General features: G+C 34.2%; 5 protein-coding genes across 12 annotated transcripts; 4 read left to right on the forward strand and 1 right to left on the reverse strand.

Annotated features, from left to right (window-relative positions):
* Positions 1-804: 804 nt before the first annotated feature.
* LOC110622025 (two-pore potassium channel 3) lies at positions 805-3204 on the reverse strand. Its single transcript, XM_021766369.2, has 2 exons — positions 2124-3204; positions 805-1992 (listed from the first exon to the last, which is right to left on the reverse strand). The coding sequence occupies exons 1-2, from the start codon at positions 3143-3145 to the stop codon at positions 1848-1850; spliced, it is 1167 nt and encodes a 388-aa protein (XP_021622061.1). The 5' UTR covers positions 3146-3204; the 3' UTR covers positions 805-1847.
* Positions 3205-4645: 1441 nt separating this feature from the next.
* LOC110600676 lies at positions 4646-15417 on the forward strand. Of its 6 annotated transcripts, XM_021737530.2 has the most exons (11): positions 4647-5020; positions 5622-5665; positions 6742-6853; positions 6976-7090; positions 7304-8001; positions 10713-11007; positions 11112-11391; positions 13269-13433; positions 13795-14328; positions 14494-14750; positions 15280-15417. In XM_021737530.2, exons 1-10 carry the CDS (start codon positions 4840-4842, stop codon positions 14743-14745), a joined length of 2676 nt encoding a protein of 891 aa, XP_021593222.1. In that variant the 5' UTR covers positions 4647-4839; the 3' UTR covers positions 14746-14750; positions 15280-15417. The 6 variants fall into 6 exon arrangements, with proteins under 6 accessions (XP_021593242.1, XP_021593258.1, XP_021593222.1 ...); XM_021737529.2 differs by lacking the exon at positions 15280-15417 and having other exon boundaries at positions 14494-14956; XM_021737542.2 differs by lacking the exon at positions 15280-15417 and having other exon boundaries at positions 4649-5020; positions 13795-14322; positions 14494-14956.
* Positions 15283-16582, forward strand: LOC110600724 (AT-hook motif nuclear-localized protein 16). 3 transcript variants are annotated; one of them, XM_021737578.2, is made up of 2 exons: positions 15283-15393; positions 15491-16582. In XM_021737578.2, the coding sequence occupies exon 2, from the start codon at positions 15525-15527 to the stop codon at positions 16329-16331; it is 807 nt and encodes a 268-aa protein (XP_021593270.1). In that variant the 5' UTR covers positions 15283-15393; positions 15491-15524; the 3' UTR covers positions 16332-16582. The 3 variants fall into 3 exon arrangements, with proteins under 3 accessions (XP_021593270.1, XP_021593287.1, XP_021593279.1); XM_021737595.2 differs by having other exon boundaries at positions 15284-15393; positions 15571-16582; XM_021737587.2 differs by having other exon boundaries at positions 15288-15393; positions 15480-16582.
* Positions 16583-17782: 1200 nt separating this feature from the next.
* On the forward strand, positions 17783-23314 carry LOC110600743 (conserved oligomeric Golgi complex subunit 5). The gene is made up of 3 exons (XM_021737606.2): positions 17783-19185; positions 20914-21387; positions 22094-23314. The coding sequence occupies exons 1-3, from the start codon at positions 18049-18051 to the stop codon at positions 23036-23038; spliced, it is 2556 nt and encodes an 851-aa protein (XP_021593298.1). The 5' UTR covers positions 17783-18048; the 3' UTR covers positions 23039-23314.
* A 692-nt stretch (positions 23315-24006) lies between these two features.
* On the forward strand, positions 24007-26730 carry LOC110622912 (GDSL esterase/lipase At4g10955). Its single transcript, XM_021767638.2, has 2 exons — positions 24007-24248; positions 25522-26730. The coding sequence occupies exons 1-2, from the start codon at positions 24076-24078 to the stop codon at positions 26549-26551; spliced, it is 1203 nt and encodes a 400-aa protein (XP_021623330.1). The 5' UTR covers positions 24007-24075; the 3' UTR covers positions 26552-26730.
* Positions 26731-27673: the final 943 nt, after the last annotated feature.

The raw sequence follows: 27673 nt of genomic DNA on the forward strand, positions 1-27673 counted from the left end.
TGATATATCAAATGTCATTATTTTTATCACATAAGTAAAATTAAATTTTAGTTAAAATTTTAAATTCTTAATTACCTAAAATTTCTAAATAGAATTTTTTTAAGTGAAAGAAAATTAATATTTTAATTATATAATTTGAAAATTTTATATAATTAAGGGTTTAAGATATTAATTAAAATTTAATTTTAGTTAATTAAATTGTTTATATGATAAAAATAATAATACAAGGTGTGGTATAAATTAATTTAAAAAATTATTATAATTATAATAAATCTAAAATTAAAAATTTTAACTATAAATATAAAAATCTATAAAATTGTGAATTTTTGAGCTAATTAGTAAATAATTATTAATACTTATGTTGGCTTCTTGGGGATGTAACCAATTCTTTGACTGAATTGGTTTCCCGTTGAACATCATCCTCAACAATGGATGGCGTTTACTGCTTTTAATTGGAAAAAAAAAAAAATGCAAGTTAGTAAATTTATCTTGTATTTATAAACCTACATATTAGTTAAGTTTTTGTTAATTCAAGCAGAAATACTAAAAGGTTGCCAACTCTATTTTTAATTGAAAAACAAATTTTTAGTTCTTGAAATTTTATTTTATCAATAGTTTAGTTTCTTAATTTAGTAAATTAGGTCCTATTAAATTAAAAATTTTAAATTATAAGTATTAAAATATAGATTAATTATTTTGAACGTCCTTAATAATTTTGATTATCTATTGATAAAGTGAAGCTTTAATACTTTAACTATTTACAAAATACTAAATATATTAAATTATTATTATTCAATATTATCAAAAGCATCTCGGTTATCCTTTTTTAAATATATTAACTTATTATTATTTTCAATGCCTATAAAAAAAAGAGTTGCCCAGACAAATGAGGAGTCTGACAATTTTTGAGAAAGCTTGGAAATTCTTGGAAGTATGAAACGCTCACAGAGCTATACTTGGTCATAATTGAATCAGCAAGAACTTGGTGCCACATCAAGTCAAAATCCAATTTGAACAGTGATATTGAGATGCATGCCATATATTTCACATGAATTGCTAATTCTGGTGGATAACATATGAGATATAAAATACTTTATGATCAAAATACATGTTTACGATTAGATTAGATTAAAAAATAAATATAAATCTTCATCATAGTAGTAGACTTCTCTGATCCCTATCGAGATCATAAATGTACATATTATGAACCGCGCTAATGTAACGTGGATGAGAGGATAGAGTATAGCTAATTGGCTCCGTATTTATTAGTCAACTGTCTATCATTAATGAGCCGTCTGACCCACCTGTCACAGAATATCTCTATCTGATCTGACGAGATGGAAGTTAGAGAGTATCAAGTATATATATGCTGAATCAAACTATACTTGGACATCACTTAACTTATCTCCAAACTTATCATTGAAATTTCTTCTCAAACCTTAATCTAGCCAAATCGACAATCAACTCTATGAACTCCTAACTACTAATTTTGATCCATTGATTCCTAAAATCGAATCCTAATCCAAGTGTCCTATTTGGAGAATCTATGGAATCTCATATCATGATCTTGTTTCCCTCCAAAAATAGAATCATTTTCCCACATTATAAGCCCTACAAAAAGTTTAATGTTTTTCTAATGTGGGATTTGTAATTTTACATAATTTACAAACTCAATAACACTAACTACTTGTAACCAATGATTTTGGTTTCTATACAGTGAGGAAAATTTCCAAACTCAGATATGCTTTTTGTATGCCCATTTGGGATAGCATTTGGAATTGTGGGTTTGCAAAATCACCCTTTTGAATGTGCTTTGTGTTGGCCATACCTTTCGTTTTTGCTTAGGCTCAACCACATTCCATGAGATCAGCAAGAGTGATCTTCCCACAATTGCTATTATCTAAAGAGTCAAATTGGTTGCAAATCTGCAGAATCTCTTTCTCTGTTATTCTCCCCATCTCCTTGAGCTTGTATATCACAAATTCTGATTTGCTGCACTCAAATGAAATCAACATCATGACTTAATACTAAGTTAACAAATAATCAATTTTGAAAATTTAACAAGCCAAACCCATATTACAATGGCAAATTGTGTCATGTTAAACCAAGGACAATAGGTATACCTGATAGATCCATCGTTATCAAGATCTGCAGATATCAAATCGCCAAGGGTGATCTTTTTCTGAAGAACCCATTTCGCAATCCTACGATTTCTCTTGTCAATCCTGAACTCAGCCAGGTATAAAAATCCCCTGGCAACCGCCAGTGTGCTAATCAAAAGCCAAACTATGGCAAAACATCTCCCTGTTACTGTGGTGAAAGCAAAATCTCCATAACCAACAGTTGTTACAGAAGTAACAGATAGATAAAAACTATCAACCCAATTAATATTCTCCAGAAAATGTACTGCAATTGTTCCTATAGCAATGCAGCCAACCACAGCTAGCAAGGCCAAGCTCACTTTGGTTCTAATTCTTATTCTCCCTTTAACTCTATCAATCATGTATCTGTTGAATCTACTCTCATCCACAGCACTCAACAGAACTGCTTCTTGTCTGTCACAGATGTAGGTGACCAACCCATTTAGCAGAATGTCTATAAACCCAAAGCCAACCAATATGAAAACACAAGTGAAGAGCTTGGTAAATGTGGAGTCAGGAACTATGTCACCAAACCCTATGGTGCAAAGAGTAACCACTGTGAAGTACAAGGCATCCACTGGCTTGAAAGTTGTAGTACCCTTGAAGCTTCCACTTACTAGGAATATGACAACAACAATAGCCAGATAAAAGGCCACACTGATAAACGCTTGCCGGACGATCAACGGAGTAGACTTGGAAGGTGTCCTTGGGTCTAAAGTATCGGATACAGATGATTCCCTGGCTTGAGTAAATAGAGATGGAGCAGAATGTGAACGACGATGAAGCTTTCTCGAGTTCTTATGCAAGCTGCAGGCAAGAACATTTAAATAAGAAGAAGAATTCGGGGTTGTCTTGATAATGGCATCACTAGAGATGAGATCAAGATACCCAGAAGAGAATTCTCTCCAGCTTGATGATGGTTTGTTAGAATGATGATGATGATGATGATGATGTTCTGGTAAAGTGTTTGGGAGAAGAGGTTCATCATCCATTTGGAACAACATATGTATAGGGATGATTAGGAGAAAGAAAGAGGGGCTTGTGTTGTGTAGAGTTTGATTATTTGGAAAACAAATTTCAGAAAGTCTTTTTTTTTTTTTTTTTTCCCAACAAGAAGTCAATCAATTTATATTCTTAGAAAGTTTGGTTTTTTAATGGTAGTTGATCTAACAGTCTTAAGCTTCCAGGGATCACAAAGATTTCACTTTTTGCCTATTCATTGCTGCATTACTTAGATGTTTTTATTTTTATGATCTATTGTTTATTGGAAAATTATTGAGCATAAATATATAATTTTATACGGACTCAATTTCAAGAAGCATCATATTTTTTGGATTTATTTGGTTGGCCTTTCGCCATTTTTCCTTCCCACCTACGAGCTCAAAGTCCATTGAAATTTTGATTTAATCAAAATAATAAATATATTAAATTTTAATAAGAATAAATATAAAAAAAGACTATGTTACTTTATAATTTAAGTATCTTTAAAAACTTTTAAAATGATAGATAAAAAAAAAAAAAAAAACTTAGTTATCCTCCAAAAATCGTTGATTTTCAAGAAAAACAATAAGTCATCTCTTAAGGAAAGAATGATGAATGATGTTCCTCAATGATAGAAAAGACATCCACGCTCCCATAAGTAAAAAAAAAAAAAAAATAATAAATAAATAAAAAATTCCATGAGATAAAATTATATCTCTATTTGTTGATTTTAATTTATTTATCTTTTTCATTGGATTCACTTTTATTTTAAAAAATTAGTTGTAATTTATACCTACAAATCTAATCTAAATCGCTTTAATGGCTATTATATATTATTTATTAGAAATAAGTCAATTAAATTTATATATTTTTCATTTAAAGTTGAATAAGATTAATTTATTTTTTAATTAATTAAATTTTTATATTTTAATAAAAACTAAATAAATTATTATTTAATATAATACTTTTTTAATAATAAAATATTATTTTTTATTACTATCACAATATATATTTATATTGCAGTTAATATTAAAATAAATTAATTATTAAAAATTAAAATTAAAATTATAACTTTACTTAAATTTATAAAAATTATAATATTTCAATATAAATTAGACATATTATTAAATTCTTTATTAAAAAACTTAAAAATTAATATACATAGGTGATTGCACTATAAATTTTGCTGAATACACTTGTGAATTGAAAAAGTTAAAATATAATAATTTTACATATAATTAATAAAATTTAAAGTATATTAAATAAAAATAAAAATTATTTTTATTTTTTTATAAGTAATTAAAAATATAATTAATTTATTTTTAGTTATGATAATATATAAATATTTAACATGTTTATAATTTTAAAAATCTAAAAGAATATAGCGTGGGACCTATGCAGATAGGCTCAAACATATTATCCAAGGTAGCGTAGTGGGCAGTGGGGAAATAAATAAGAGTGACAGCTGGCAAAATAGTAGAATAGAAGAACTCAATGACTTGGCAAAAGACCTATTCTGAGAGAGAAGAGGTGGCAAGTAATGTTATAGGGAATAAATAAAACCCCAAAAAGCAAGCAAGAGACATAATAGGTTTTGGGTTTTGTTGTGTGTGGTAGTGGCAGTAATCGTAATCCAACGGAGGAGGAGCAGCCCGGCGAGAGCGCAAAATCTTCAGTTGTTTTTTAGACTAAGAAGAGACCGAACGACAACGGAAGGATGGGCAGCGAAACCAATGGTTGTAATGGCAATGGATCCCAGATACCTCCTGGGATGAAGAAGATGGTGAACACTTTGAAAGAAATTGTTAACAATAACTGTTCCGATTCTGAGATTTATTCTGTCCTTCGTGAATGTGATATGAACCCTAACGACGCCGTTCAGAGACTCCTTTCCCAAGGTCCCTTATTCTTCGTCTTCCGTTGTCAGAACTAGATTTTATTTTATTTTTCTGTTTCTGAGATCTCTTTTTTAATTACATCTCCTTTCTTACATTATGTTTGGTTTCGTAGAAAAAAATAAGGAACAGCAAAATTTAACATTTTTCCGTTTGAATTTTGTTTCGCCGAGAGATTTTTAAAAAATGGCAGTGGTTCACTCTTACAGTGTATACCTTGAAGGAAGGTTTTGGTTTTGTGATTTCTCGAGACGCAGTTTTCTTATTGATTGCCTAGAAAGATTGAAGAAATAAATGGAGGAAAACTTCAATGGTTTATTTCCATATATGTGCAGCCAACTCTTCCAAACTTTAAGTATTGAAAATTTTAACTCCTTAAAAGATGCTATTTTCTAACTGCTAACTTTAGTTATTGCTAAAGGCACCTTGTCTGTTGCTAATTCTTCTCTCTCTCTCTTTTTCTCTCAAGTATTTTTTCTGTTGCATTTTAAATTATTTTTGCACTTTTTAAATAGTTGGTTCGGTCAGTTCAGTTTGTCACTATGCTGAAGCGTTGACAACTTTGGTTGGCTTAATTAAAGTAATATATTTTTAAACCATGTAGATATTTTCCATGAAGTGAAGAGCAAACGGGAAAGAAGAAAAGAGGTACTCTTATGAAAACAAACGCTTAATTTTTCTCCCGTTCCTTTTTTTTCCCCTGATTTAGGTTTGAGGTTTTCTTTGTTTTTTTTTTTTTTTTTAAATATAATTGAGTGACTTTTGATTTGATGTGTCTGGACCCTTCTTGTGTCAAGGCATAGTTATCAAATAGAGATTATATTTAGTTGTAAATTGAGAAGCGGATCTTTTCGATAAAAATTCTTGAAATTAAGTAAAAAGTGATATATGTTCTACAAAAAAGTTTTAAAAAAAAAAAATCACAGTGACATACTATGCTAAATATAAATTTACTATTTACTAATTAGATATATGCTCTATAATAGAATAATATTTCTTATATGGTATATAGCTTTAGTTTATGAATTATAAACGCTTCAATTGTAGACATTGATTATTATTATACATTTAAACTCCCATTTAAATTTGATTAAATATTATATACTAAAAAAGAATAATGCATTTCAAAGGACATAATATATTCATATATAATATTATAATTTGACAATTATAATTAAAGGAGTAAATTTAGAAAGAAAAAGAAAAAGAAAGAAGAGAGAGGGGGGAAAGAATGGCTTGTGGAAGAAAGATAAAGGGGAGGTTTTTCATATACTTTTCATAGTAAAAATGTAGTGCAATATTAACTTTTGAAGGTGTACGGTCTAACAGCCCAATAGAAAAAGAATCAACCAAATCAGTAGACTGATATTGATTACTACTGATTCTTCTGATTTGGTTATGGTTCATGTAAAATTGTGATTGCCCCATAGATTTGAATCTCTAAGATAGGAAATTGAATGGAATTACATGAATTGTAAGATTTTGACAAAAACATATTCACCCCATAGATTTTAATTGGTAAGACGAAGAATCAAATCTAATTGAGAATTTGCAAGATTCTAACAACAGTGGTGGAGGGATTAATTGTTCTATTAGAACTGGCTGAAGAGATTAAGATTCTTGCTATCTTGCTATTTTTTCTGTACCATAAATAAGTCTTCTGTTCATCTCATTCTTGTCTTTCTTTTTTTGTTTATTAAATAATAGTAATTTGATTTCTACAGATGAAAGAGATGCAAGAATCAAAGGCTCGAGGTAGTAATAATGGTTATCGTAGAGTTAAAGCTGGTGCTGAAAATAAAGTTGGACATGTTTCATCTCAAGTCAGCTACTATGGTGTGTTTCTCTTACTGTAAAATGTGAATCTCTTGCCTGGTCAGTGAGGCAGTGTTATTGATAATTGAGTTGGATTTCAATATTTGCATACTTTTACTAAAGAACTTGTGTCCTACTGGCAGATCTTGATAAAGCTGCATACATGAGAGAGAATCTATCTGTTGCTTCTTCAATAATTTCTTCATCACCTTTGACTTCTCGTGTGAGAACTATGAATGAGCAGCCTTCATTTCATTGGTTAGTTCTGATAAGAAATCTATGTCATTTTTTGTCCTCCATGTGTCTAACATAATATCTTTATTTAGAAAATAAACCTAAGGAAAGCTCCAGATATTTTCCACTTGGTTAAAATGTTGCATGCTTGACAGTGTTCAATTTTATTTTTCTGTTGTAAATCTCGCCATCCACCCTCTATGTTTCATTTTTATTGATCTGGAACTTCTACTATAGCGATTCTTCCAATGATGATAACGGAAGGCAAAATGTTGGAACTGGCGGTGCCATCTCTTCATTTGAACAAAGGTTCAGAGATTCTCAGGCCCCTTCGTTTACGGGTTCTTCTGTGCATGTCTCTATGGCTGACATTGTCAAGATGGGTCGACCACGTGCCTGGGATTCATACATGGCAGATGAGACATCTAATACACTTCAAGATACCAATGCACGAGATTCTTTGCATTGTTTTCTTAAAGTTTTCCATGATTCTTCATCATCTCCATCTCTAGGAGTTCACCAAGATCTGCAATGTCCACATCCAGCAAGTGTGCCAAAAACTCTTCATCAATCTGACAACATTACCAATCAGCACAATTTTGATGGTGAATGGCCTGCCATTGAGCAGCAGGCAGATGTGAGTAGGTCATCTATCTTAAGTAGTTCAACTACGTCCAGCATTGGGATGCTCCCTAATCAGTGTCACTTGTTTGATGATGGTATCAATTTGCCTAAAAACTCCCAACCAGAGGTCCAAGTATCAGAGAGGAATGTTGCTTGCAAAATTCTTGGTTCGAATTGTTTTGAATTTGATAGTCCATCTAATGGATGGGGAAAATTAACTAGTGCTAGAGGTGCATCTCACAGTAATGATGGTTCCTTGAAGGATATGATTTCCTATGATTCTCATGGGTGCATGAATGAACTTCATGAAGGTAACTCTCATGTATTCTGTTTATGCTAACAATGCTTATTTATTCGTTGGACAGACTGCCATTTAACCGATAACTGCAATTTAAAAGCGTGAATACCGTATCAAATGCTATACAGTTTTGCTTCTGTGATGGTTAACTTTCACCATATTAACATGTTATGCCATTGCATTTGAACAAAAGAATTTGAGAATGCAGTAAGACTGACTCCAACTTTTACTTCCTTCCAAAATTTTTTAGTTTTATGAGATCTAAGATGATGTATGTTTAGCAATTTACTGAGTGGAGTACTTGTAAGAACAGGAATTGAGGAGGAACTTTTTTTATAAAGTTGATACAGGCTTGAAAGCTTATATCCTGCCAGTAGTAATCATTATGTGATAAATACTTGCAATGATGACAGATCCATAAAACTAACCCCAGTCCCGATCTAGATTGCATGTTCAGTTGAGTTGGTGAATGGTAGGGAGACTGATGTAGAGTCTAGATAGAAAGTGTTGATATGTTATCTGTGAATATATTATGCATTAATCTGTATTGATATGTTATCAACTTCTTTGAGAGCTTGTGATTAGATAAAAGGTGTTGCTTATGTAGAGTCTGCTCATATTGGGTTTTCACTTTGTTCCCCCATTTTGTATGCTTCAAAGCAATAACAAGCTGTTAGGAAGAAACAACCTTTTTTCTCTTTCCTCCTTTTTCCATTCTCTTACTTGTTTTCTTGTTTATTTTTGGAACTGAAAATTTTTACTGGATATGAAAGTTTTCAAGGCATTTTTTCGATCATTTTCATTTATTGGTTATCTAATTGCTCTTAGGAGTTATGCTTACTGTTAAGCAGCGGATCCAAATTTTCTTTTGCGTGCATTTTTCCACCAAGATGGAAAGATATTTGTTAGCAGACCCTTGCTAAAATAAAAGAGATTCACACGTGGAAAAAGAAAAATATTGAAATGCAAGACCAAATCAAAATCACTAATGCAGTTGAGAAAAACTAGCTCCAGATGCTGTTACTATCCATGATATCCTACTTGCTAGCAGTGTTGTCTCCTATATGTTAATGGTGATGTTAGCAGTGTTGTTAGTAGTTAGTAGTGCTGTTAGTAGTGCTGACATACTGTCAATAGTACTGTAAGTAGTGGTGTTAGTGTTTTGCTTTATTTTCTTCCGTTTTCCTTAGTTGTAGGAGGGTCTTAGTTGTAGGAGGGTGATCCTTCATGTTCTGATCATATTAATAATTTTCCTTATTTATAGGAACCTTATTTACATGAAGAAGTTATCTCTTTTTTTTAGTATTTAAGTTCAGCAAATCAATAAAGAGACGTGTTAGAAAATTGCCTAAAGTTGTTTGAGTGCTAAAACTCAAGAGATCTTCAAGTTCTCTCTTAATGAGCTTGTACAACTTTCATAGGTTAAAAAAGAAACAACTTTTTTCTTCATTCATTGATCCACCTTGTCCCATAATTCGATCCCATTTCTAAGGATCCTAACATTTGGTATCAAGAGCCAGGAGTTATGGGGAATTCAATTCAACATCAACTCGATATAATTTTAGCCTTATTTCTTGAAGAACAGGCTGTTAATAAATTCCGACAAGAGGAATTCAGTACAAAATTGGAGAACCTCATAAGAGCTGTTGCTAGTGCCAAACAGTCTACATCCATTTTAGATGGCAATACCCAAAGTCGAGCTTTTTTCAAAATCAAAAGAGGCAGCCAATTTAACTTGTGCAGGATCTTATTCTTCTTGTAGCGCTCCTATGTTCCCTAAATTCGCTATATTGGATTTTTCACGATTCGACAGGCAAGAAGATTCTCTGGGTTGGTTAATTCGTTGTGAGATTTTTTTGGGAGAGATGAGAAGGATCCATCTTGGGAAATTGCCACTCAGTACAAGAAACAATAATTCTCTACTCTCGTGCTTGTGCAAGACCAAGTCAAAGTCGCTAATGCAGTTGAGAAAAACTAGCTCCAGATGTGTTACTATCCATGAAATCCTACTTGCTAGTAGTGTGGTCTCCAATGTGTTAATGATGTTGTTAGTAGTGCTTTTAGTAGTACTGTTAGTGGTTAATAGTGCTGTTAGTGTTTTGTTTTATTTTCTTCTACTTTCCTTAGTTGCAGACTGGTGATCCTCCATATTTTGATCATACTAATAGCTTTTTTTATTTATAAGAAGAGGTTATTTCTTTCCTTTAGTATTTAACTTCAGCAAATCAATAAAAGAGACATGTTAAAAATTACCGAAAGTTGCTGTGTATTAAAACTCGAGATTTTCAAGTTCTCTCTTAATGAGTTTGTACAACCTTCATATATTAAAAAAGAAACAACCACTTTTTTCTTCATCCATTGATCCACCTTGTCCTATAACTCAATTCCATTTTTAAGGACCCTAACAATATTCAAGAGGTTAAACTTTGAAATTATGTATGGGTATGACAACTTCCAAAACAAATTTGAATATCATGTGTCCTTACTCCTTAATGCTAAAGGGTGAGCTACCAAAGAGTGTAACAGGCTGTTGTTTCAAACATGATTCTCTCTCTCTCCTACACACGCGCACACACATATAGAGATAGATAGATAGATATGAAAGATTTCTTTTTTGTCTAGAGTGTGGTATTTACTGTTCATTTTACCTTTATAAAGAGATCTATTTTTTGTCTACAATGTGGTCCTTACTGTTCATTCTTATTTTCTTATCCCCAATTTTAGGAAGAGAAATTTGCTCTCATGACTATTTTGCAAATGGCTCTGCACCATTGAATGACATAGCATCATCAACCGCCGTGAGCTTGCAGCAGCTGAGTCTGGGGAAAGAGGCAAAATTTGTTCGTACATCAGAAGATGACTGTGCACTAGTATTCCCAAATGATATACACACCTTAGGTGCTGACTGCTCACATTTGAGTTTTGGTACGTATAAATCTGGTGTGCATGCTGCAAGTTCTGTGCCATTGGCATCTAAGCCATCAAAAAGCAACATGGAGCCATCTGCAGTGATTGATAGGTCATCTTCTATTTGTTCATAGAGTAGGCATGAAAATTTCAGAGCATTTCCTGTATATTACACATCTTATATTCGCTCAAAATATTTTGATTTCTTCTGTGCAGAAATTTAGGGTACGTTGGCGAGTCCCAATGCAGTGAGCAGGTTGGATATGTATCTGAAATCCATCAATTAAATGCAGATGGTAATAATCATAACTTGTCTGTATCATCGCAGCCAGAGTTAATGACACAAGATATTGATGAAGTTAATAGTGGTTATGATTATATGTCTTCCAAATCTGTATCCGACTCCTGTTTCAAGAATATCCAAAAGACTAATTCTCCCTCACCTGTTGTGAGAAGCCCTTGTGCCAATAATGTTCATCCTCTTCACAGGGAACTGGTAATAACATTAGTTGTACTGATGAACTCCTTTTAAGGAGGAGGAGTTATCTGTGAATATATTATTTTCTTGATTGTTTGTATTGTCTGAGCATGAATTTGTCAGTAGTTCTGTCATATAAGAATTTACTTGCTAGATCCTAAATGCTGAATAGTGAATAAAGAAAAAAATCTTGTCTATATCTTGTAATTGGTTTCTGTTTTGGGGTCATTTGTGGTTTATTGCAGCTTTGGATGTCTGACTGTGGGTGCTTATGTGGTGGATAATACTTGAATAGTTGATCTATTTTAGGATGTAGGTATAATATAGAAAGTGGAACTGGGATTTGTAAATTGATTAGGCTTGTTTTAATTGGAGTTTGAGCAAAGAGAAAGGTTAGAATCAGGATGATAGATTCCTGCAAATCTGGATAGCATAGAAATTAGTGTTTCAAGGAGAAATTGTGAAGCATTATTTTGATGTTCAAGGCTTGAAGGATAATGCAGAACTACAGAGTTTTAATATAGCAAGGAGTTTGAATTGAAACATGGCTAGAGCAGGATTTATAATTGAGAATTGTGAACAGTGCCAAGTGATTGAGGATTTCTAGCATTTCTGAGCTAGGCAATTCCTTAAAAACAGTGAGCAAGCAACTGTTTGAATAAGCTAATTTCTGAATAATAATAAACCTTATTTCTTAAATAGAAAGGTACAATATGCCCCTAGGTATGAAAATTTACAAGATACACGTTTGCGTGATTACAAATTAAACCAAAACAGTTCCTAATTTATTTTTCCTGAGTTGCACATTGCACCAACTCCTCTAAATGGTTTGCCAAATTAAAGTTTCAGGTACTTGCTCTTGATTTTCTTTCTTCAAAACTTATGCGAATGTTATTTTTAATGTTTTTGCTACTTTCTATTTATCATTTTGTTAGTTCTCATGAACTTCAAACTCTTATTAATGTCCTTGTTCACCATGTCTTCGGTTTTATTGGTCCTTCCTTTGGTCTGTACAGTCTTCCTATTATGCATTATGCATTTATGGTGTCAGTGTTGTGACCATAGTTGTTAAAACTGGACCAGACCAGTGGTTGGACCAGTTTAAGCAGAAATTGGACTAGAGTCCAGTTCGGTTTATGCGAAAAACCCTTAATTTGAAAAACTTGTATGAACTGGGGTCAGTTAATAAATGAACCTTTGAATAGGCCGGTTTGATTCTGGTATTCCAAATTGAACTGGCTGCCTTCAACCAAAAATAAATGCTGCTGGAGACTGCTACACTAGGATTTGATCCCTATTCTATCCATGTAAATATCAAAGTGCTTTGCCACGTGATCCACTTGCACCATTTGTTATTCTCTTATACAACCTTTTATTTTATCATCTTTTATAATGTGAAAAAAAATACATAAATGTTTGTATTTAAACTGCTATATTGTTTTTATATATCAATACTTATTTTTCATTTTCCATTATAAAATTATTAAAACTTTTCATTTTTTATTATCAAATTTTAATTAAAAGCCTTTCGCAGTTATATATAACAGTATTATTATTAAAACGTTTAAATTATTGTTTAAAATAATTTTGCATCTTAAAGTTATATTTAATATTATTATATAATATATAAAGTATTGATTATAACAAATATTTTATTATTAATATTATAATATCTATTTAATAATATACCCCTTAAACTCAGGTTCAACATCGGTTGAATTTTAAATCACTAGTTCAGTAACTGGACTGGGTTTGAAAACATTGGTTGTATATTTGCTGTTCTTGCTACTTGTTTAGTATGTGCCTGGCTGGTTGATTTGCTTACAGCAAACTTTAAAAATATCATTTTTGTCAAGCATGGATTGCAAAATCAATATATTGGAATTCTATTGCAGCAAGTAAGTTCAACACCTGTTCCAGTTGATTCATTGACATCAGTTGTCCAATTTGTGGGAGGTTCTGATTGTGCACATTCATATTTCCCTGGAACACAGTCGTTGACCTCAAAATATAATGATATTGTATCTTCTGCTGGCATTCCAACCATTCCCATGGCAGAGGTATGTAATAAATGGGGTATCATATTCATTTTAAAGCTGTTCCTCATTTACAAGAGGAAAAAAAGTAGGGTGTATATATATATAAGTTCATGACAAAGATTCCTGACAATTGACCTAAACCTTCAACCTCAAGATGCTTCAATGTTATTTGATTTCTATACTACCGTTCTATTTGTTTTTAGGCCATTGAGATTCTGCTTTGCTCTATTATCTGGTAAAATTGAGACTTTAGGCATATGTATAATCATAATGTTGATGTGTCATATTACAGTGTAACAACTGGCAAATAATAGGTTTCTGATCCATTCATTTTGAGCAGCACCAAGCTGATTATTTTGACCTTTGTTGGGCAATTTTGCAGATTATGTGTTCTGGTGCCTTTTCTTTACCCAAGTCACACTCATCAACTCTGCCTGGTGTGGGCCTTGGTGCAGGTCATGTGCTTCCCCAGCATCTAATTGCACACCCTCAGTCTACCCTTTCCTGGGAAGAATTGATATATTTATCTGGCTCCTGCTGCTCTGCTGTTCCTCAAACATATCCCTGTACTCCAACTGCTTTCCAGCAAGCATATCAAGACAGCAGTGCAAATATTTCTGTTCTCCATGATCACCTGGCAGGCATGAAGTACAATCTTCAACACTTAAAATGTGTTTCACCTAGGACTAGGAGTAGCTTGCCTCTGTTTAGTGCAAATATTTCTGGTTATGGAGGTTTGGAGAATCCTAGCAACTTGTCTGGGAGGTTTCTGGATGATTTATCGGCTGCACCTAATGTAGGTTTGGTGAATCCTTCTAATTTACCCACTACTAATGGTTCTGCTGTTGGCTATAATGCTTTTCTACATGCTCAGTACAAGGAGGGAAATAATTTCGCTATGCTTCAACAGGTAAAGGTAGTAGGCATGCCTCTGATTTTGTATTAATGTTCACTGTATGCTGTTTTATGCCAGTTTTATGGAAACTCTTTCACTTGGTCCATGTATGACTTGGTTTTTCTCCTAATCCTTATTTTCTACTTTTGGAAAATAAAAAAAAAAAATTGCGGATTTCCTTTGTAGGATTATGGACATGGTTCAAGAACATTATCTGCTTTTCCAGACAATGGATATTACAACTTAGATGGACAAGACCAGCTGCTTTCTACATATCAACAGCTCTCGCAGAATTATGTTCGTCTAGGTTCCGCAAATGCTAATCATTCTCAACAAAGAATCTCACGAGATGAACAGCAAAGCCTTGGTGATTTGGCTTTTAGAAGTTCTCAAGTTCCATCCAAGCAATTACACCCAGTCTGGCAGCATATCTACTAATAGTTGTAGGTCATGAGCTAATCTATTTATTCAACTTTGGCTGCACAGCTACTGAGAGTTTTCATTTTTTTTTCCCCTTTTCAGTAGCGAGTTTGAAAGAGCCAAATTAGGTCGGTTTACAGTGTAATCACAAATGATGATTTTTGAGTGTTTGGCTGCGTCAACTGTACATACCTGAAAAAGATGAAACTGGCTGTGTCCCTTGCATCAATATTGCGTTTTAACTAATTTCACTTTGAGCCATGATTTAGATGAGTGGCTTGCGAAAGTAAATTCACTTTGTTCGGATAGCATTTTGATCAAGAAAAAAGAAATAGAGAGCGAGCGATGACTACTTTACACAATCTTGGTGCTTTTTAGTGTACTAACTCTAATAATCTGATTTCCGTGGCTGTGACCCTTTATGAGCCGTGCAGCCATGAATGGTCTCTAATTTTCGTGCATGAAAGCATTTAGTTCAAAAAAATATTTTTCTTGTATCATATTTCTGAGAAAGTAGATGACATCTAATTTTGAGTACAATCGTTGCTTCAGCAGAATATATTTATATGAGAAATGGGCAACTGCCCGGAAGGCAATTAAGATGAGGGAAGTGTCAGTTGGAAAGTAGGCAGTGGGAATGATTCGTAAACCCCAGTAATTAACAAGGTTGGTGCCACTTAACTTTCTCCTAATCCCTATCATTCTTTTGGTTTCTTGCAATAAAATTATTAGCAGAATATCTAGTACTTAAGCTTTGATGCAGAGCGCTGTTTCTGTGAAATTTTTTTCATTAATGAATGGCTGGAGCTGCCGACTTAACTGTCCCTTCTGTTGGTGCCAAAGTTGTCATGGACCCAAGCCAGGAATCAGACAAGGGTAATTACCGCAGGTCGAGCATTGAGGCAATACTTATGGCTCCTAAGTTGCCAAAGTCATTACCACCGGTTTCATCAGCACCTGAGGGGGAGACAATCAGGCGGCCTCGTGGCAGGCCTGCAGGCTCCAAAAATAAGCCGAAACCTCCTATTATTGTGACTCGAGATAGTGCAAATGCACTGAGAGCTCATGCAATGGAGATCAGCTCAGGCTGTGATGTGAGTGAGAGTTTAGCTAACTTTGCAAGGAGGAAACAACGTGGAATATGTGTACTTAGTGGTAGTGGCTGTGTAACCAATGTCACCTTACGACAACCAGCTTCGACTGGGGCCATTGTGACCCTTCATGGCCGGTTTGAGATCCTCTCATTGCTTGGATCAATATTGCCACCGCCTGCTCCACCAGGGATTACAGGGCTAACTATTTACTTAGCAGGGGCTCAAGGACAGGTTGTGGGTGGGGGGGTGGTTGGTGCACTCATTGCATCCGGCCCTGTTGTGATCATGGCTGCATCTTTCATGAATGCTACTTTTGATCGGTTGCCATTGGATGAGGATGAAATTACTACAGCCGTGCAGAATCAACATTATCAAAATGGTCATCACCACCTCCATCGCCACCTGGATATTTCAGATCTGTATGGAGTGCCACAGAACTTGCTTACCAATGGTTCGACGCCCACAGAGATATACTCGAGGGCACCTGGACGAACCATCACAAAATCCTAACTTGATTTGCTGTGAACCCTTAGTACATCTCATAACAACAGCTTTAGCGTCGGTTATTGTTGTGCCATTTCCACTATCATTGTTAGACATCTCTGAGTATCATTATATTTGGAGCTTTTCACATGGAAATCCATGAAACTACATTTTATATTTACAATCATCATTATGTCGAAAGTACTTGTGGTATCTTGTTGCTTCTATACATTCTTGTGTTGCTTTTATTATCAATTTCAAAACGTCCTATTTCATGGTAGATTCCTTTGGATTTTGGATATAGTCGCTCAGCAATAGGAATTTTTCAATGCAACCTAAACCAGTTGGATGTTAGCTATTAATGATTAGATTCACTATAAGCAGTAATTATAATAAAATCTTTATACATATAACAGTCTTATTGTAAATTTCTTTTGCTATTATAGATTCATGAATTTAATGACTAGAAGCAGCATCAACATTAGCCATCAAGTACAAAACTTAAAACTTGTCTATGAATGCGAATTATGGGTTCATGAGTAAGGTATTTGATGGAGGAATAGATTTTGATTCATGTGAAAGTTTGTGTTTTGTTTGCCATTAACTCTCTGTATGGGAAGAGATTTTGTAAAATAATAAAATGTTTTTCAAAGTTTAAAAATTTTGTAAGAGAATATGATTTTTAAAGTAAGGTTAAATCTCTAATTTCAATTTACTAAATTGATTGATGGGTTGAAATACCTTAAAAAAATTTTTGATTAAAAAAACTTAAAAAACATTCCCTTTTATCTCAAATAATAATAAAATTATTGAGGTTTAAAATTAAAAAAAATATATTTTATAAAATTTTATTTTAACCTATCTCATTCCAAACAGTGAAAGTTTGTTTTTTTTTTTTAAACTAATGTTTTCAGATTTGTACCAGCGATCGGTTCAACCCATAAACTTAGAAACTAGGCTAGTTGAATTGATCGATCCAATTACGGATCACGCCAATAGAGTAGGTTTCCATATCTTTTTTAATCTTAATTTTGCATGGAATAAACAGTGTCATATATATATATATATATATATATATATTTTAAATTTAAAGTTCATAAGATAAGGGCTTAAAAGCCCAATACAACAAATTTTGAGCTACAGAAGACTAATGGATATATAACAAAAAGGAAATAACTCCCGATTAAAACAAAGTCCAACCCAATAAGTAAGCTCAAAACTTGAAAAATTAAACAAAAATTCTAAAGAATCGGGCAATTCAAAACTGGATGGGCATCAGAGAGAGCTAGTAGCCAGTCTAGAACTATTGTCAGGAGAAACCAAACACTGTATGACTTAAAAAGACTCAATACAACCAACAGAAGGAAAATACAAGAAATAGATGGAAAAAAGCCTTTGCAGTTCATCCACACTCCTGCCGAAAAAATAAAGAATAAAATGAAAAAAAAAAAAAGGAGAGAAATAAAAAATAAAAGCCTATCCGGAGATGGGAAAGGAACTTGGTCTCCGGGCTACATGAGGAAGGTCTCCCTCTGTTAGAGAGAGACCGATGCAGCCCCAGGCTAAAGGGATTTAGTTGAATAAATTAATTTAAAATATATTTTTAATTTTTTTAATCAAATTTTATTTTGGGGTAAATTGAAATTGAAGTGTGAGAACTGAGATGCTGGAGTACCATTAAGAAGACGCAAAGCTAAAAGGTCGCTTACTTGATGGGCCAAAAATAACGAGCAAAAGAAAGAAGATGGCTTCACCTGCGGCACTGCAGAGATCTTCACTCTCCTCTTCTACCGCCACTGCATCCCCTCGCCAACGCCTCTCTACCTTAAAAAATCCCCCCTCCTCCTCCTCCTCCTCCACTTCTCTGGCTCCCACCACCGCCTCATCTGCCGCCGCTGCTTCCCCGTTAGATTCCTTCGCTAAAGACCCTATCCTCTCCCCTTTTCTATCCCCATCCTTCTCCTCCACTTCCTTCTCCTCTGCCGCCCTCTCTTCCGGCTCCCCTGCCTCCACTGCTGAACACCTCCACCATGCCATCCGCCTCCTCGAATCTCAACTCCGGACTGAAGTTTTATCTCGCCATACCGAACTCCTCAACCAATTATCATCTCTCAAGCATGCTGAGCACGCTCTCTCCACCGTCCGATCCGCCGTCTCCTCTCTTCAGTCCTCTGTACACCGCGTGCGGTCGGAGCTTTCCGATCCCCACAAGTCCATCCAGTCCAAAACACTACAACTCTCCAATCTCCATTGCACCACAGAGCTTTTGCAACATACGATCCGTGTTCTCCGACTGTCCAAGAAGCTCCGGGATCTGATCTCTGCATCCGAGACAGAGCCTGAGAAGCTGGATCTAGCCAAGGCAGCGCAGTTCCATTGTGAGATCTTGAATATGTGCAATGAATATGAATTGATGGGAATTGACTGCATTGATGAAGAGCTCAATTGGGTTAAAAAAATTGGAGAAAGATTGCGAGATGACGCAATGAAAGTTCTGGAGAGAGGAATGGAGGGATTGAATCAGGCTGAAGTTGGTACAGGATTGCAAGTATTCTATAATTTGGGGGAGTTAAAGGTTACTGTGGAGCAGCTGGTGAATAAGTACAAGGGGATTGGGGTGAAGAGTGTGAGTGTGGCGTTGGATATGAAGGCCATTTCCGCCGGAGGTGGCGGTGGTGGATATGGGCCTGGAGGGGTTAGAGGGAGTGGAACACCGCAAATTGGAGGAGGGGCGAAGGCCAGAGAAGCGCTATGGCAGAGGATGGGAACGTGTATGGATACTTTGCATTCCATAGTGGTTGCCGTTTGGCATTTGCAGAGGGTCTTGTCCAAGAAGAGAGATCCGTTTACGCATGTTTTGCTGCTTGACGAGGTTATCAAGGTCAGAGAGACTGTACAATTTCTTCATTTTTTTCTGGCTTTTCATTGAATTTGATGTTTGTTTGCTGCTAAAATATTGGAATTGAGAGAAACCCGAAAGTTGAGGCCTGAGAAACTAAGGGACTGCAACTAAGAACGATAAAATGGCATGGTTACTTTTGATAAACTTAATAAACTCGAATATATCAGAAAAAGAAGAAAAAAATAAATATACAATTAGCTAGATATGCATATAATCATAACCATTTATTGGTTGGGGGAAGCAAGGAGTGGAACTGAAGGGTACTTTAAGCGGAGCAACTGAAATAGTCAGCTCACTCCAAGGGTTTCTAGGAAATTCTAACCTTGTTATCATACTAATATCATGACTTGCTATTAATTAGGCTTCTGTGGAATACGATTTGCTAATCCTGGCATTTTATTGCTTGATCATTGTTTAGCTTGTTTTTCTCATTGTATTAAACTATCAGCTATTGGGATTGCTATTGCAACTGCCATTCAGTTGTTTTTTTCCCCGTTTTCATATTTTGAGAGCAGGGTGCAAAGCCTTTTCACTCTTCTTACTTGTGACTAAAACATAATTAGTGCATTGTGTTTAAACTTGTATTTTGAGTGCAAAAGGCCAAAAGCATCTTGCGGATTGATTGGACCTGGATCAGATTAAATTTTGGTTTTTTCTTTGAACTTGATATGTGGGAAGATAAAGTTTTCAATTTCCTGGCTCTACACCAAACCAATCTTATTCAGTTCAGTCGATTGGAGGTATTTCATATCAGCAGAGCAGAAACAAAGGGCGAGTGAAGAGAGCAATGGGAAATTCAAATTAAAAAGAAAAGAAAAGGAAAAAAAAAAAAAACAGAGCAAGGAATAATCAACAAGCAGAGGTGATAGTTTCAGTAGTTTTTCACTTTCTCATCTCAGATTTCAAATTTGTAATTTTATCAATACTATCAATCAACACATTTACAATCAACAAGACACTTAGCTTAACAATTGAGTAGGAGAGAACTAACAAGGAGGCCATGGGCATTGATTTCCATAATTCAGGCACCTTGGAAGGCAAGGAAGCCAGCAATACAAGGGACATCAAGCTTGACATGAGCAAATCTTGGTGCACAACTTTGCTAGTGTGAAAATCCAAAATAAGTGTCCCACTTGCAATGGATTGGTCTTCCTTCAAGCAGCTCAAATCAATACCACTGACATAATTCACGACCACTTGATCATATCCATCACTCATGGGGGTGCTTCAAGGTTGGCTTATGACTTCAGTGAGGAGAGAAAGAGTAGCTTATCTATCCAATCACAGCAAAGAAGAGTGAAGATTGAGAGAGACCAGAAAGGTGAGGGGGCAAGGACATAGAGAGGGGGTCTTGTCTTGTTTTGGCTTTTAGGGAAAAAGGCTAGGCTAGTGAGTGGGCTTTTAGTTGAAACACAGAGAGACAATGGAATGTATGTGTGTGTAATTTTGGTTCTGTTTGGTTATTTTGATTTTTTAACATTAGAAACTAAACTGAATTACCAATAATCGAGACGAATTTCAAAATCGGTCAGTTAAGTTTGGCTATGTCAATGGAACCAAATAGTAAAGACCCCTTGTCTACTTTTGAGTCCTGATTACACTATTTCCACTATTGCAGAGCTGATGTTTTGGGTCATTATGATTGCTATCTTGATTTTCTACTATTTCACTTCTTCTTTCTGCTTACATCAGCTTTGATTCACTTAGGAAGGTGATTCCATGTTAACTGATCGGATTTGGGAGGCACTTGTGAAGGCTTTTGCAAGCCAAATGAAGTCTGCTTTCACTGCATCAAGTTTTGTTAAGGAGATATTTACTGTGGGATATCCGAAGCTCTTATCAATGACAGAGAATCTACTGGAGAGGATTTCACGGGATACAGATGTCAAAGGGGTTTTACCAGCTATTAGCTTGGAAGGGAAAGAACGGATGGTTCAGGCTATTGAGATTTTCCAGACAGCTTTCTTAGCTTTGTGTTTAGGTCGGCTTTCAGACATTGTCAATAATGTTTTCCCAGTGTCCAGCCGTGGAAGCGTTCCCTCCAAAGAACAAATATCTCGAATTATATCACGCATTCAGGAAGAAATTGAAGCTGTTCAGTTGGATGGGCGATTGACTCTTCTTGTACTGCGTGAAATTGGCAAGGTTTTGCTTTTGCTTGCAGAACGAGCTGAATACCAGGTATTTTGGCAGAAAAATGTTTTTTTTTTCTCCTCTTGTATTTCCCTTTTCTTTCTGTTGTCATTTGGAGACATGTCTTGGGCAATGTATTTGGAGTTGTCCTCATATGACACGTAATGATAATCCATTTGGATATTCTACTCAGAGCATTACAGTTCATACTTTGTTCCATCCATTTCCTTTTTGGCGTTCCTGTGTTGGTAATATTGCTGCATAACACTATTCTAGTAAAATTATTATCCTACTATTCTTGATTTACATGTTTTGTCATATCATTGCATGCCTGCAATTGTTCCCATGATTCAAAGGATGGCCAACTTCTGATGCAGTCTTGATGGATGCTTGGAGTCCATTGTCAAGCAAGTCTGATCCTTTCTTTTTGTCATAATGCTCACTCAATGGACTGATATGACATTAGTATTTCTTGTATGTTTTTATAGCTTTCTCTTTGCATCATTTATACAACTTGTAGATGTCTTGGTATTAAAAGTTGGAAGTTAAGGATCAAATAATCTATATGCATGTAGATATTCTCTCAGCTTGTTATTTGATCATCAAGCAATACAACATTCATTGGCTAAGTCTAAATTATATAAATAAAATGCTGAAACTTGAAATAATGTGATTTTGTTACCCATTTTGATTTCTCATGATTGACAAGTTAGCATTGTCATTTGAAAGATCACAAATTGCATCTGAATGGCAGATATCTGCTGGTCATGAGGCTCGTCAAATTATGGGTCCTGCAACTCCAGCACAAGTCAAGAACTTCGCATTGTGTCAGCATCTACAAGAAGTTCACACGTCCATATCATCTATGGTGATTGAACTGCCCCCTGTTGCTGCAGAAGTTTTATCTCCCTCACTGGGTGCAATATATGGGGTTGCCTGTGATTCAGTTACTCCTTTGTTCAAAGCAATGGTTGACCGTCTAGAATCTTGCATCTTGCAAATTCATGAACAGAACTTTGGTGTTCTTGGCATGAATGCTGCAATGGACAACAATGCTTCATCGTACATGGAGGAGTTGCAGAAATGCATTCTTCACTTCCGTACCGAGTTCTTGTCTAGGCTGTTACCTTCTTCAGCAAATACTACAGCTGCAGGGGCTGAAACTATTTGCACCCAGCTTGTAAGAAGCATGGCATCACGGGTTCTGACATTCTTTATTAGACATGCTTCTCTTGTACGACCCCTTTCAGAATCAGGTAAACTCAGAATGGCTAGAGACATGGCTGAGCTCGAGTTAGCTGTAGGTCAAAATTTGTACCCAGTTGAACAACTTGGTCCGCCCTACCGAGCTCTCCGAGCATTTCGGCCGCTTATTTTCTTGGAGACATCTCAACTGGAAGCTTCTCCACTTCTCCAAGATCTGCCTCCAAGTGTGATACTACACCATCTTTACTCCCGAGGACCTGATGAATTGCAGTCTCCATTGCAAAGAAACAAACTGACGCCACTGCAGTATTCATTGTGGCTAGATTCTCAAGGTGAGGTTCAGATCTGGAAAGGAATAAAAGCCACCTTAGATGATTATGCTGGGAAGGTTAGATCTAGAGGAGACAGGGAATTTAGCCCTGTATACCCACTTATGCTTCAGTTAGGATCCTTGTTGACGGAGCATTCTTCTCCGGCGTCCCAAAAGCATTAATTCCTGTAAAGCTATTGTAAGCCTTGACAACAGAGGAATTTCACCTCATGCAGTGTGTAGTATTTGTTCAGGCCAGTCATAAGGAAGCTTCATAGAGAGTTGATATATTTATTTTAAAGGAATACGTTTTCTTTGGGTTTCGGTTTTGTATTCATTTTTGTTTTTGTTGAGTGAACTTTGTGCATCCTTGTCATGAAGTCATGAGGGCCAGGATTTTTTTCTTATTGAAGGGTTGTATACCTTTTTGATAACTTACAAAATTCTATTGCAGACTAAGGTTTTTTTATTAAAAAAATCAACAAATTAAATATTTATATCAAAATCTGAATTTAAACTTACAATATCCACAATCATAAAACAAGAAGTTTCATGGATGCTGCATTCATTTTCTATCTTCACACTAAAATATATATATATATATATATATATATAACTGTAGTTATCTTTGTATTTTTTTTATTTTATTAATTTTAAAAAAAATTATTATTTAGTTTCTATAATATAGTAATTATGAAAAAATATAATTATTGTGAAAAATCAACTAATGTATTTTTAAATTTAACTATTTAATTCTTATAATTTTAAAAAATAAAAAATTGTTATTATGAAAAATATAATTAGACTAATTTATTGTATATATTTAAAGTATTTGGTCTAAATTATTGAAACAATTATAAGACTAAATTGTAAATAAAATAAATGAACAAACCATGCCCTACAAAATTAATTTGTTGGTTTTTAAAATTACAAAAATTAAATAATTAATTTTTAAAAATGCATTTATTAATATATATATTTAAATTTATTTATATACATATTATTAAATTATTGTTTATTCTAAAAATTAAGTGAGATTTGATAGCCGTTTAGATGGGAAATTATTTGTTTATTTAAAAAAAAAAAAGTGTAACTGGCCTCCATCTTTAAGAAAGCGACAACTAGCAAATATGACCGTTGGAACGCAATTTATAGAGCGGAAAGAATCAAAATGCCCAAAAGCCAAAAGCAAATAGTTTCTAAGTTGATGAGCTTAGAAAATGCAAAGCAATCAATTAACAACCAAGAAAAGAGGAAGAGAAGATTGCAAGATGGAAAATCATGGAACAGATGAGATTATGGCGGAAGAGGAAGGGCACCCATATGCATTTCATGTTTCCGGGCCTCGAAATGTGGCTTCTCCCAATTGGAGAGATCTAATCAATTCCAGTTGGTTAGCTTACTTTCCTTTCTCGTTTTTGTTTCAAATCTCCAATTGATCGACCTATTAATTACTTGAGAACATTTCACTTTAAAACAAGTGATTTTAAGTAGAAAAATCTAGTGGGATTTCGCCTCGAGATTCTTAATATGTCTATAAACAGAGGGTTTGTTTAAATTTAGTATATGGGTTTCTAGGATTTGAATTTAGAATACTATAAAAGATAATTTGGGTTCAAGCTGAGAAAGTCAGGGCTTGTAAGATCTGGGTGGTTTTATTTTATTTGATTTTCCTGTTTTTAAATTTCTTCAAGCAATGATAGATATAAGCAAGTCAAGTCAAATGCGACGCATATATTAAACTTGAATGATTCTTGTCAAACATTTCATGTCTTTGCTTTCTTATTTTTGTTTTATGCTCTTAAAATTTACACTAGTTTCATGTAATTTTCTTTGTTTATTTTCAGAATTTTGGAGTTTTCCTTTTTTGATAAATGATGCAATCATCAGAGTTATCTACTATAATTTGTCTTTCTAGTGATCTGAAAGTCAATAATTCCCAGGTGATGGATCATGTCTTGCCATCGATCTGGGTTTGAAATGTGCCTGGGCAGAAATTTGTTGCATGAATATTCAATAATGGACTAGGGAGTGACATTCTGATTTCTGAAGTTATATGTAATCATTCTGATTTTGTTCTCCTTGTATCTTGATTTTGTTTCTACTAGATTTTTTGGTGCCAATAGGAATCAGAAAAGAGTCAATCCCGTTGCTAGTTCTACTGATTTTCAATTAGGAAGAAAAGTTAGATATCTATGAGTTTAGGGTATCCAGGATAATTTGATTGGGCATCTCTCTGATATATTGTTATGCTTTAATTAGCAACTCTGGTTCTTTTGGGCAGTGAATTTGATGCTATTGTTTTACTTTTTAGTCTGTTGTATATGAATCCGCGGAAGTAAAAATCTAGTTATTGTTCCTGATATAAGAAGAAAAGACAGTTGCTACTGAGAGCTGGTTGCTGGAATGATTCATCGATGCTACTGGATTACATTTCGTGTGCAAAGTTTGTTTACCTTTCTTGTTTCATGTTAATGATTACTTCTACTGTGTAGGAAAGCAAAACGGTATTCTTCAATAAGAAGATTCGTCATACTTACGCAGATTTGCTCATATGAATGAGAAAATGGATCTATAACCTTTGCAGATGGAAACTATATGTTTGTTGTCGCAATATCTGATGTTTTGGCCAATAAAATTGACACATATATTATTCATTCATACAGGAAGAATGAGAACTACAAGAGAACTGTAATTGCCTGCTTCATTCAAGCAGTCTACTTGCTTGAGCTTGACAGACAAGAGAACAGAACTGAAGAGAGTGTTCTCGCTCCAATGTGGTGGATGCGCTTCAAGTACAAACTGACACAAACATTGGTTGATGAAAGAGACGGATCAATATTTGGTGCAGTGTTAGAATGGGACAGAACTGCAGCACTTGCTGATATGATACTCGTCAGACCTAGTGGAGCACCTAAGGCTGTTTTAGCACTCCGAGGAACACTGCTCAAGGGCCCAACAATTCGACGGGATATTGAAGATGACCTCCGTTTTCTTGCTTGGGAAAGCTTGAAGGGTTCTGTTAGATTCAAAGTAGCATTGGAAGCATTAAAATCAGTTGCTGAGAGCTATGGAAGCAGCAATGTATGCATTGCAGGTCATTCTTTGGGTGCTGGCTTTGCTCTCCAAGTGGGAAAAGCTTTAGCTAAAGAAGGAATATATGTAGAAGCCCATTTATTTAATCCTCCCTCAATTTCTATAGCCATGAGCCTCAGGAATATTGGGGAAAAAGCTGGATTTGCTTGGAAGAAACTTAAATCGATGCTTCCTTCAAATTGTGAATCTCAGGCCACTGATAATGTGGGGGACGAAACTTCCAGAGTAGGATTGAGGAATTGGGTCCCAAATTTCTTCACGGATAAAACTTCTATAGGATTGAAAAAATGGGTACCACATTTATATGTGAACAATAGTGATTACATATGTTGCTCTTACACAGACCCTGACGGACCGGAAGATAAAAATGCTAACAAAGAGAATCTTGGTTGCACAAATGCCACAAATGGACAAGTTGCAGCAAAGTTGTTTGTCATGTCAAAGGGAAAACAGAAGTTCCTTGAGGCTCATGGCTTAGAACAATGGTGGTCTGATGATGTGCAACTTAAAATGGCTCTCCACAACAGCAAGCTGATAAGCAGGCAGCTGAAATCCTTGTATAGCCTCCCAGCTTCACAAACAACACAGGTGCCGCAATGACAATTTGCTAAATATCTCGTTTCAATCATGATATATTCATTCTGCCTTCTGGTGTTGGTAATTTGTATCAGCTACAAACTGGAGAAAAAAAAACAAAAGGGAATTCATATTCATTATTTGTAAAGATTGGCTTTTTTCTAGCCTTGTTCATCTCATCAGTAAATTTTTACTTACCTCAATTATGTTTCCTCCGCTATTCTCTCCTTAATCTTCGCTCGTAATGCTCTTTGATTTTTAGATTTTTCCTCAACAAATTTCCAAAAATACTAATTATTTTAGTAATAATTAACTTTTTTACTAATTGATCATCATTTCACCGATGATTAGCCGAATATTATAAAAAATAATTTATAATTTTAATCTCTAAAATTATCTCCAATTTTTTTTATCATTTTTAACATAAAAAAATATATATATTTTGCTTATATTCTTCTCTCCTTAATATTAGATTTTATTTTAATTTTATTTATACATCTCACTCAAAAAATTCATATAATTTTATATATTCACTCCAAATACATATATATTTCATATTTTCATAAAATATTCAAATATTCAATTATATTATAAATAAATAAAAATATAATAATTATAAAAATGTATTAATTAAATATTAATTATAAATATACATAAAAATAAAATCTATATTAAATATTTAATGTGCAGTTAATAATTATATTTTAAATTAATATATATTATTTAATTATAATATATATCACTCCATTTATTTTATATAATATATTATAAATAAATTATTTTATTATAAATACTATTTTTAATTATAAAAATATAATAAATTGTGAAAGTTAAAAGATATAGACTTAATTAAAAATATATATAAATTTTGGATTACATTATAAATTAAAAAAAATACTATTACCACCGTTACGTGACCCTGTAGCACAACATTAAAATCTCATTAAATTTAATATGAAATTGTAACACAGCATCAAAATTTCATTGAATTTTGGTGCTGCTGCATATTTTCTATGCTAAAATTAAATTTAATGCAGTATTAGGTTATAGGGATGAGAAAGAATTTATGGTAACAGTAATGGTAACAGTAATATGAGGGAGCTGAATCATTGGATATAGCGTGACTTCTCGAAATTCCGTCATCAA

Source organism: Manihot esculenta, chromosome 1, assembly GCF_001659605.2.
Source record: "Manihot esculenta cultivar AM560-2 chromosome 1, M.esculenta_v8, whole genome shotgun sequence".
Classification (NCBI taxonomy): domain Eukaryota; kingdom Viridiplantae; phylum Streptophyta; class Magnoliopsida; order Malpighiales; family Euphorbiaceae; genus Manihot; species Manihot esculenta.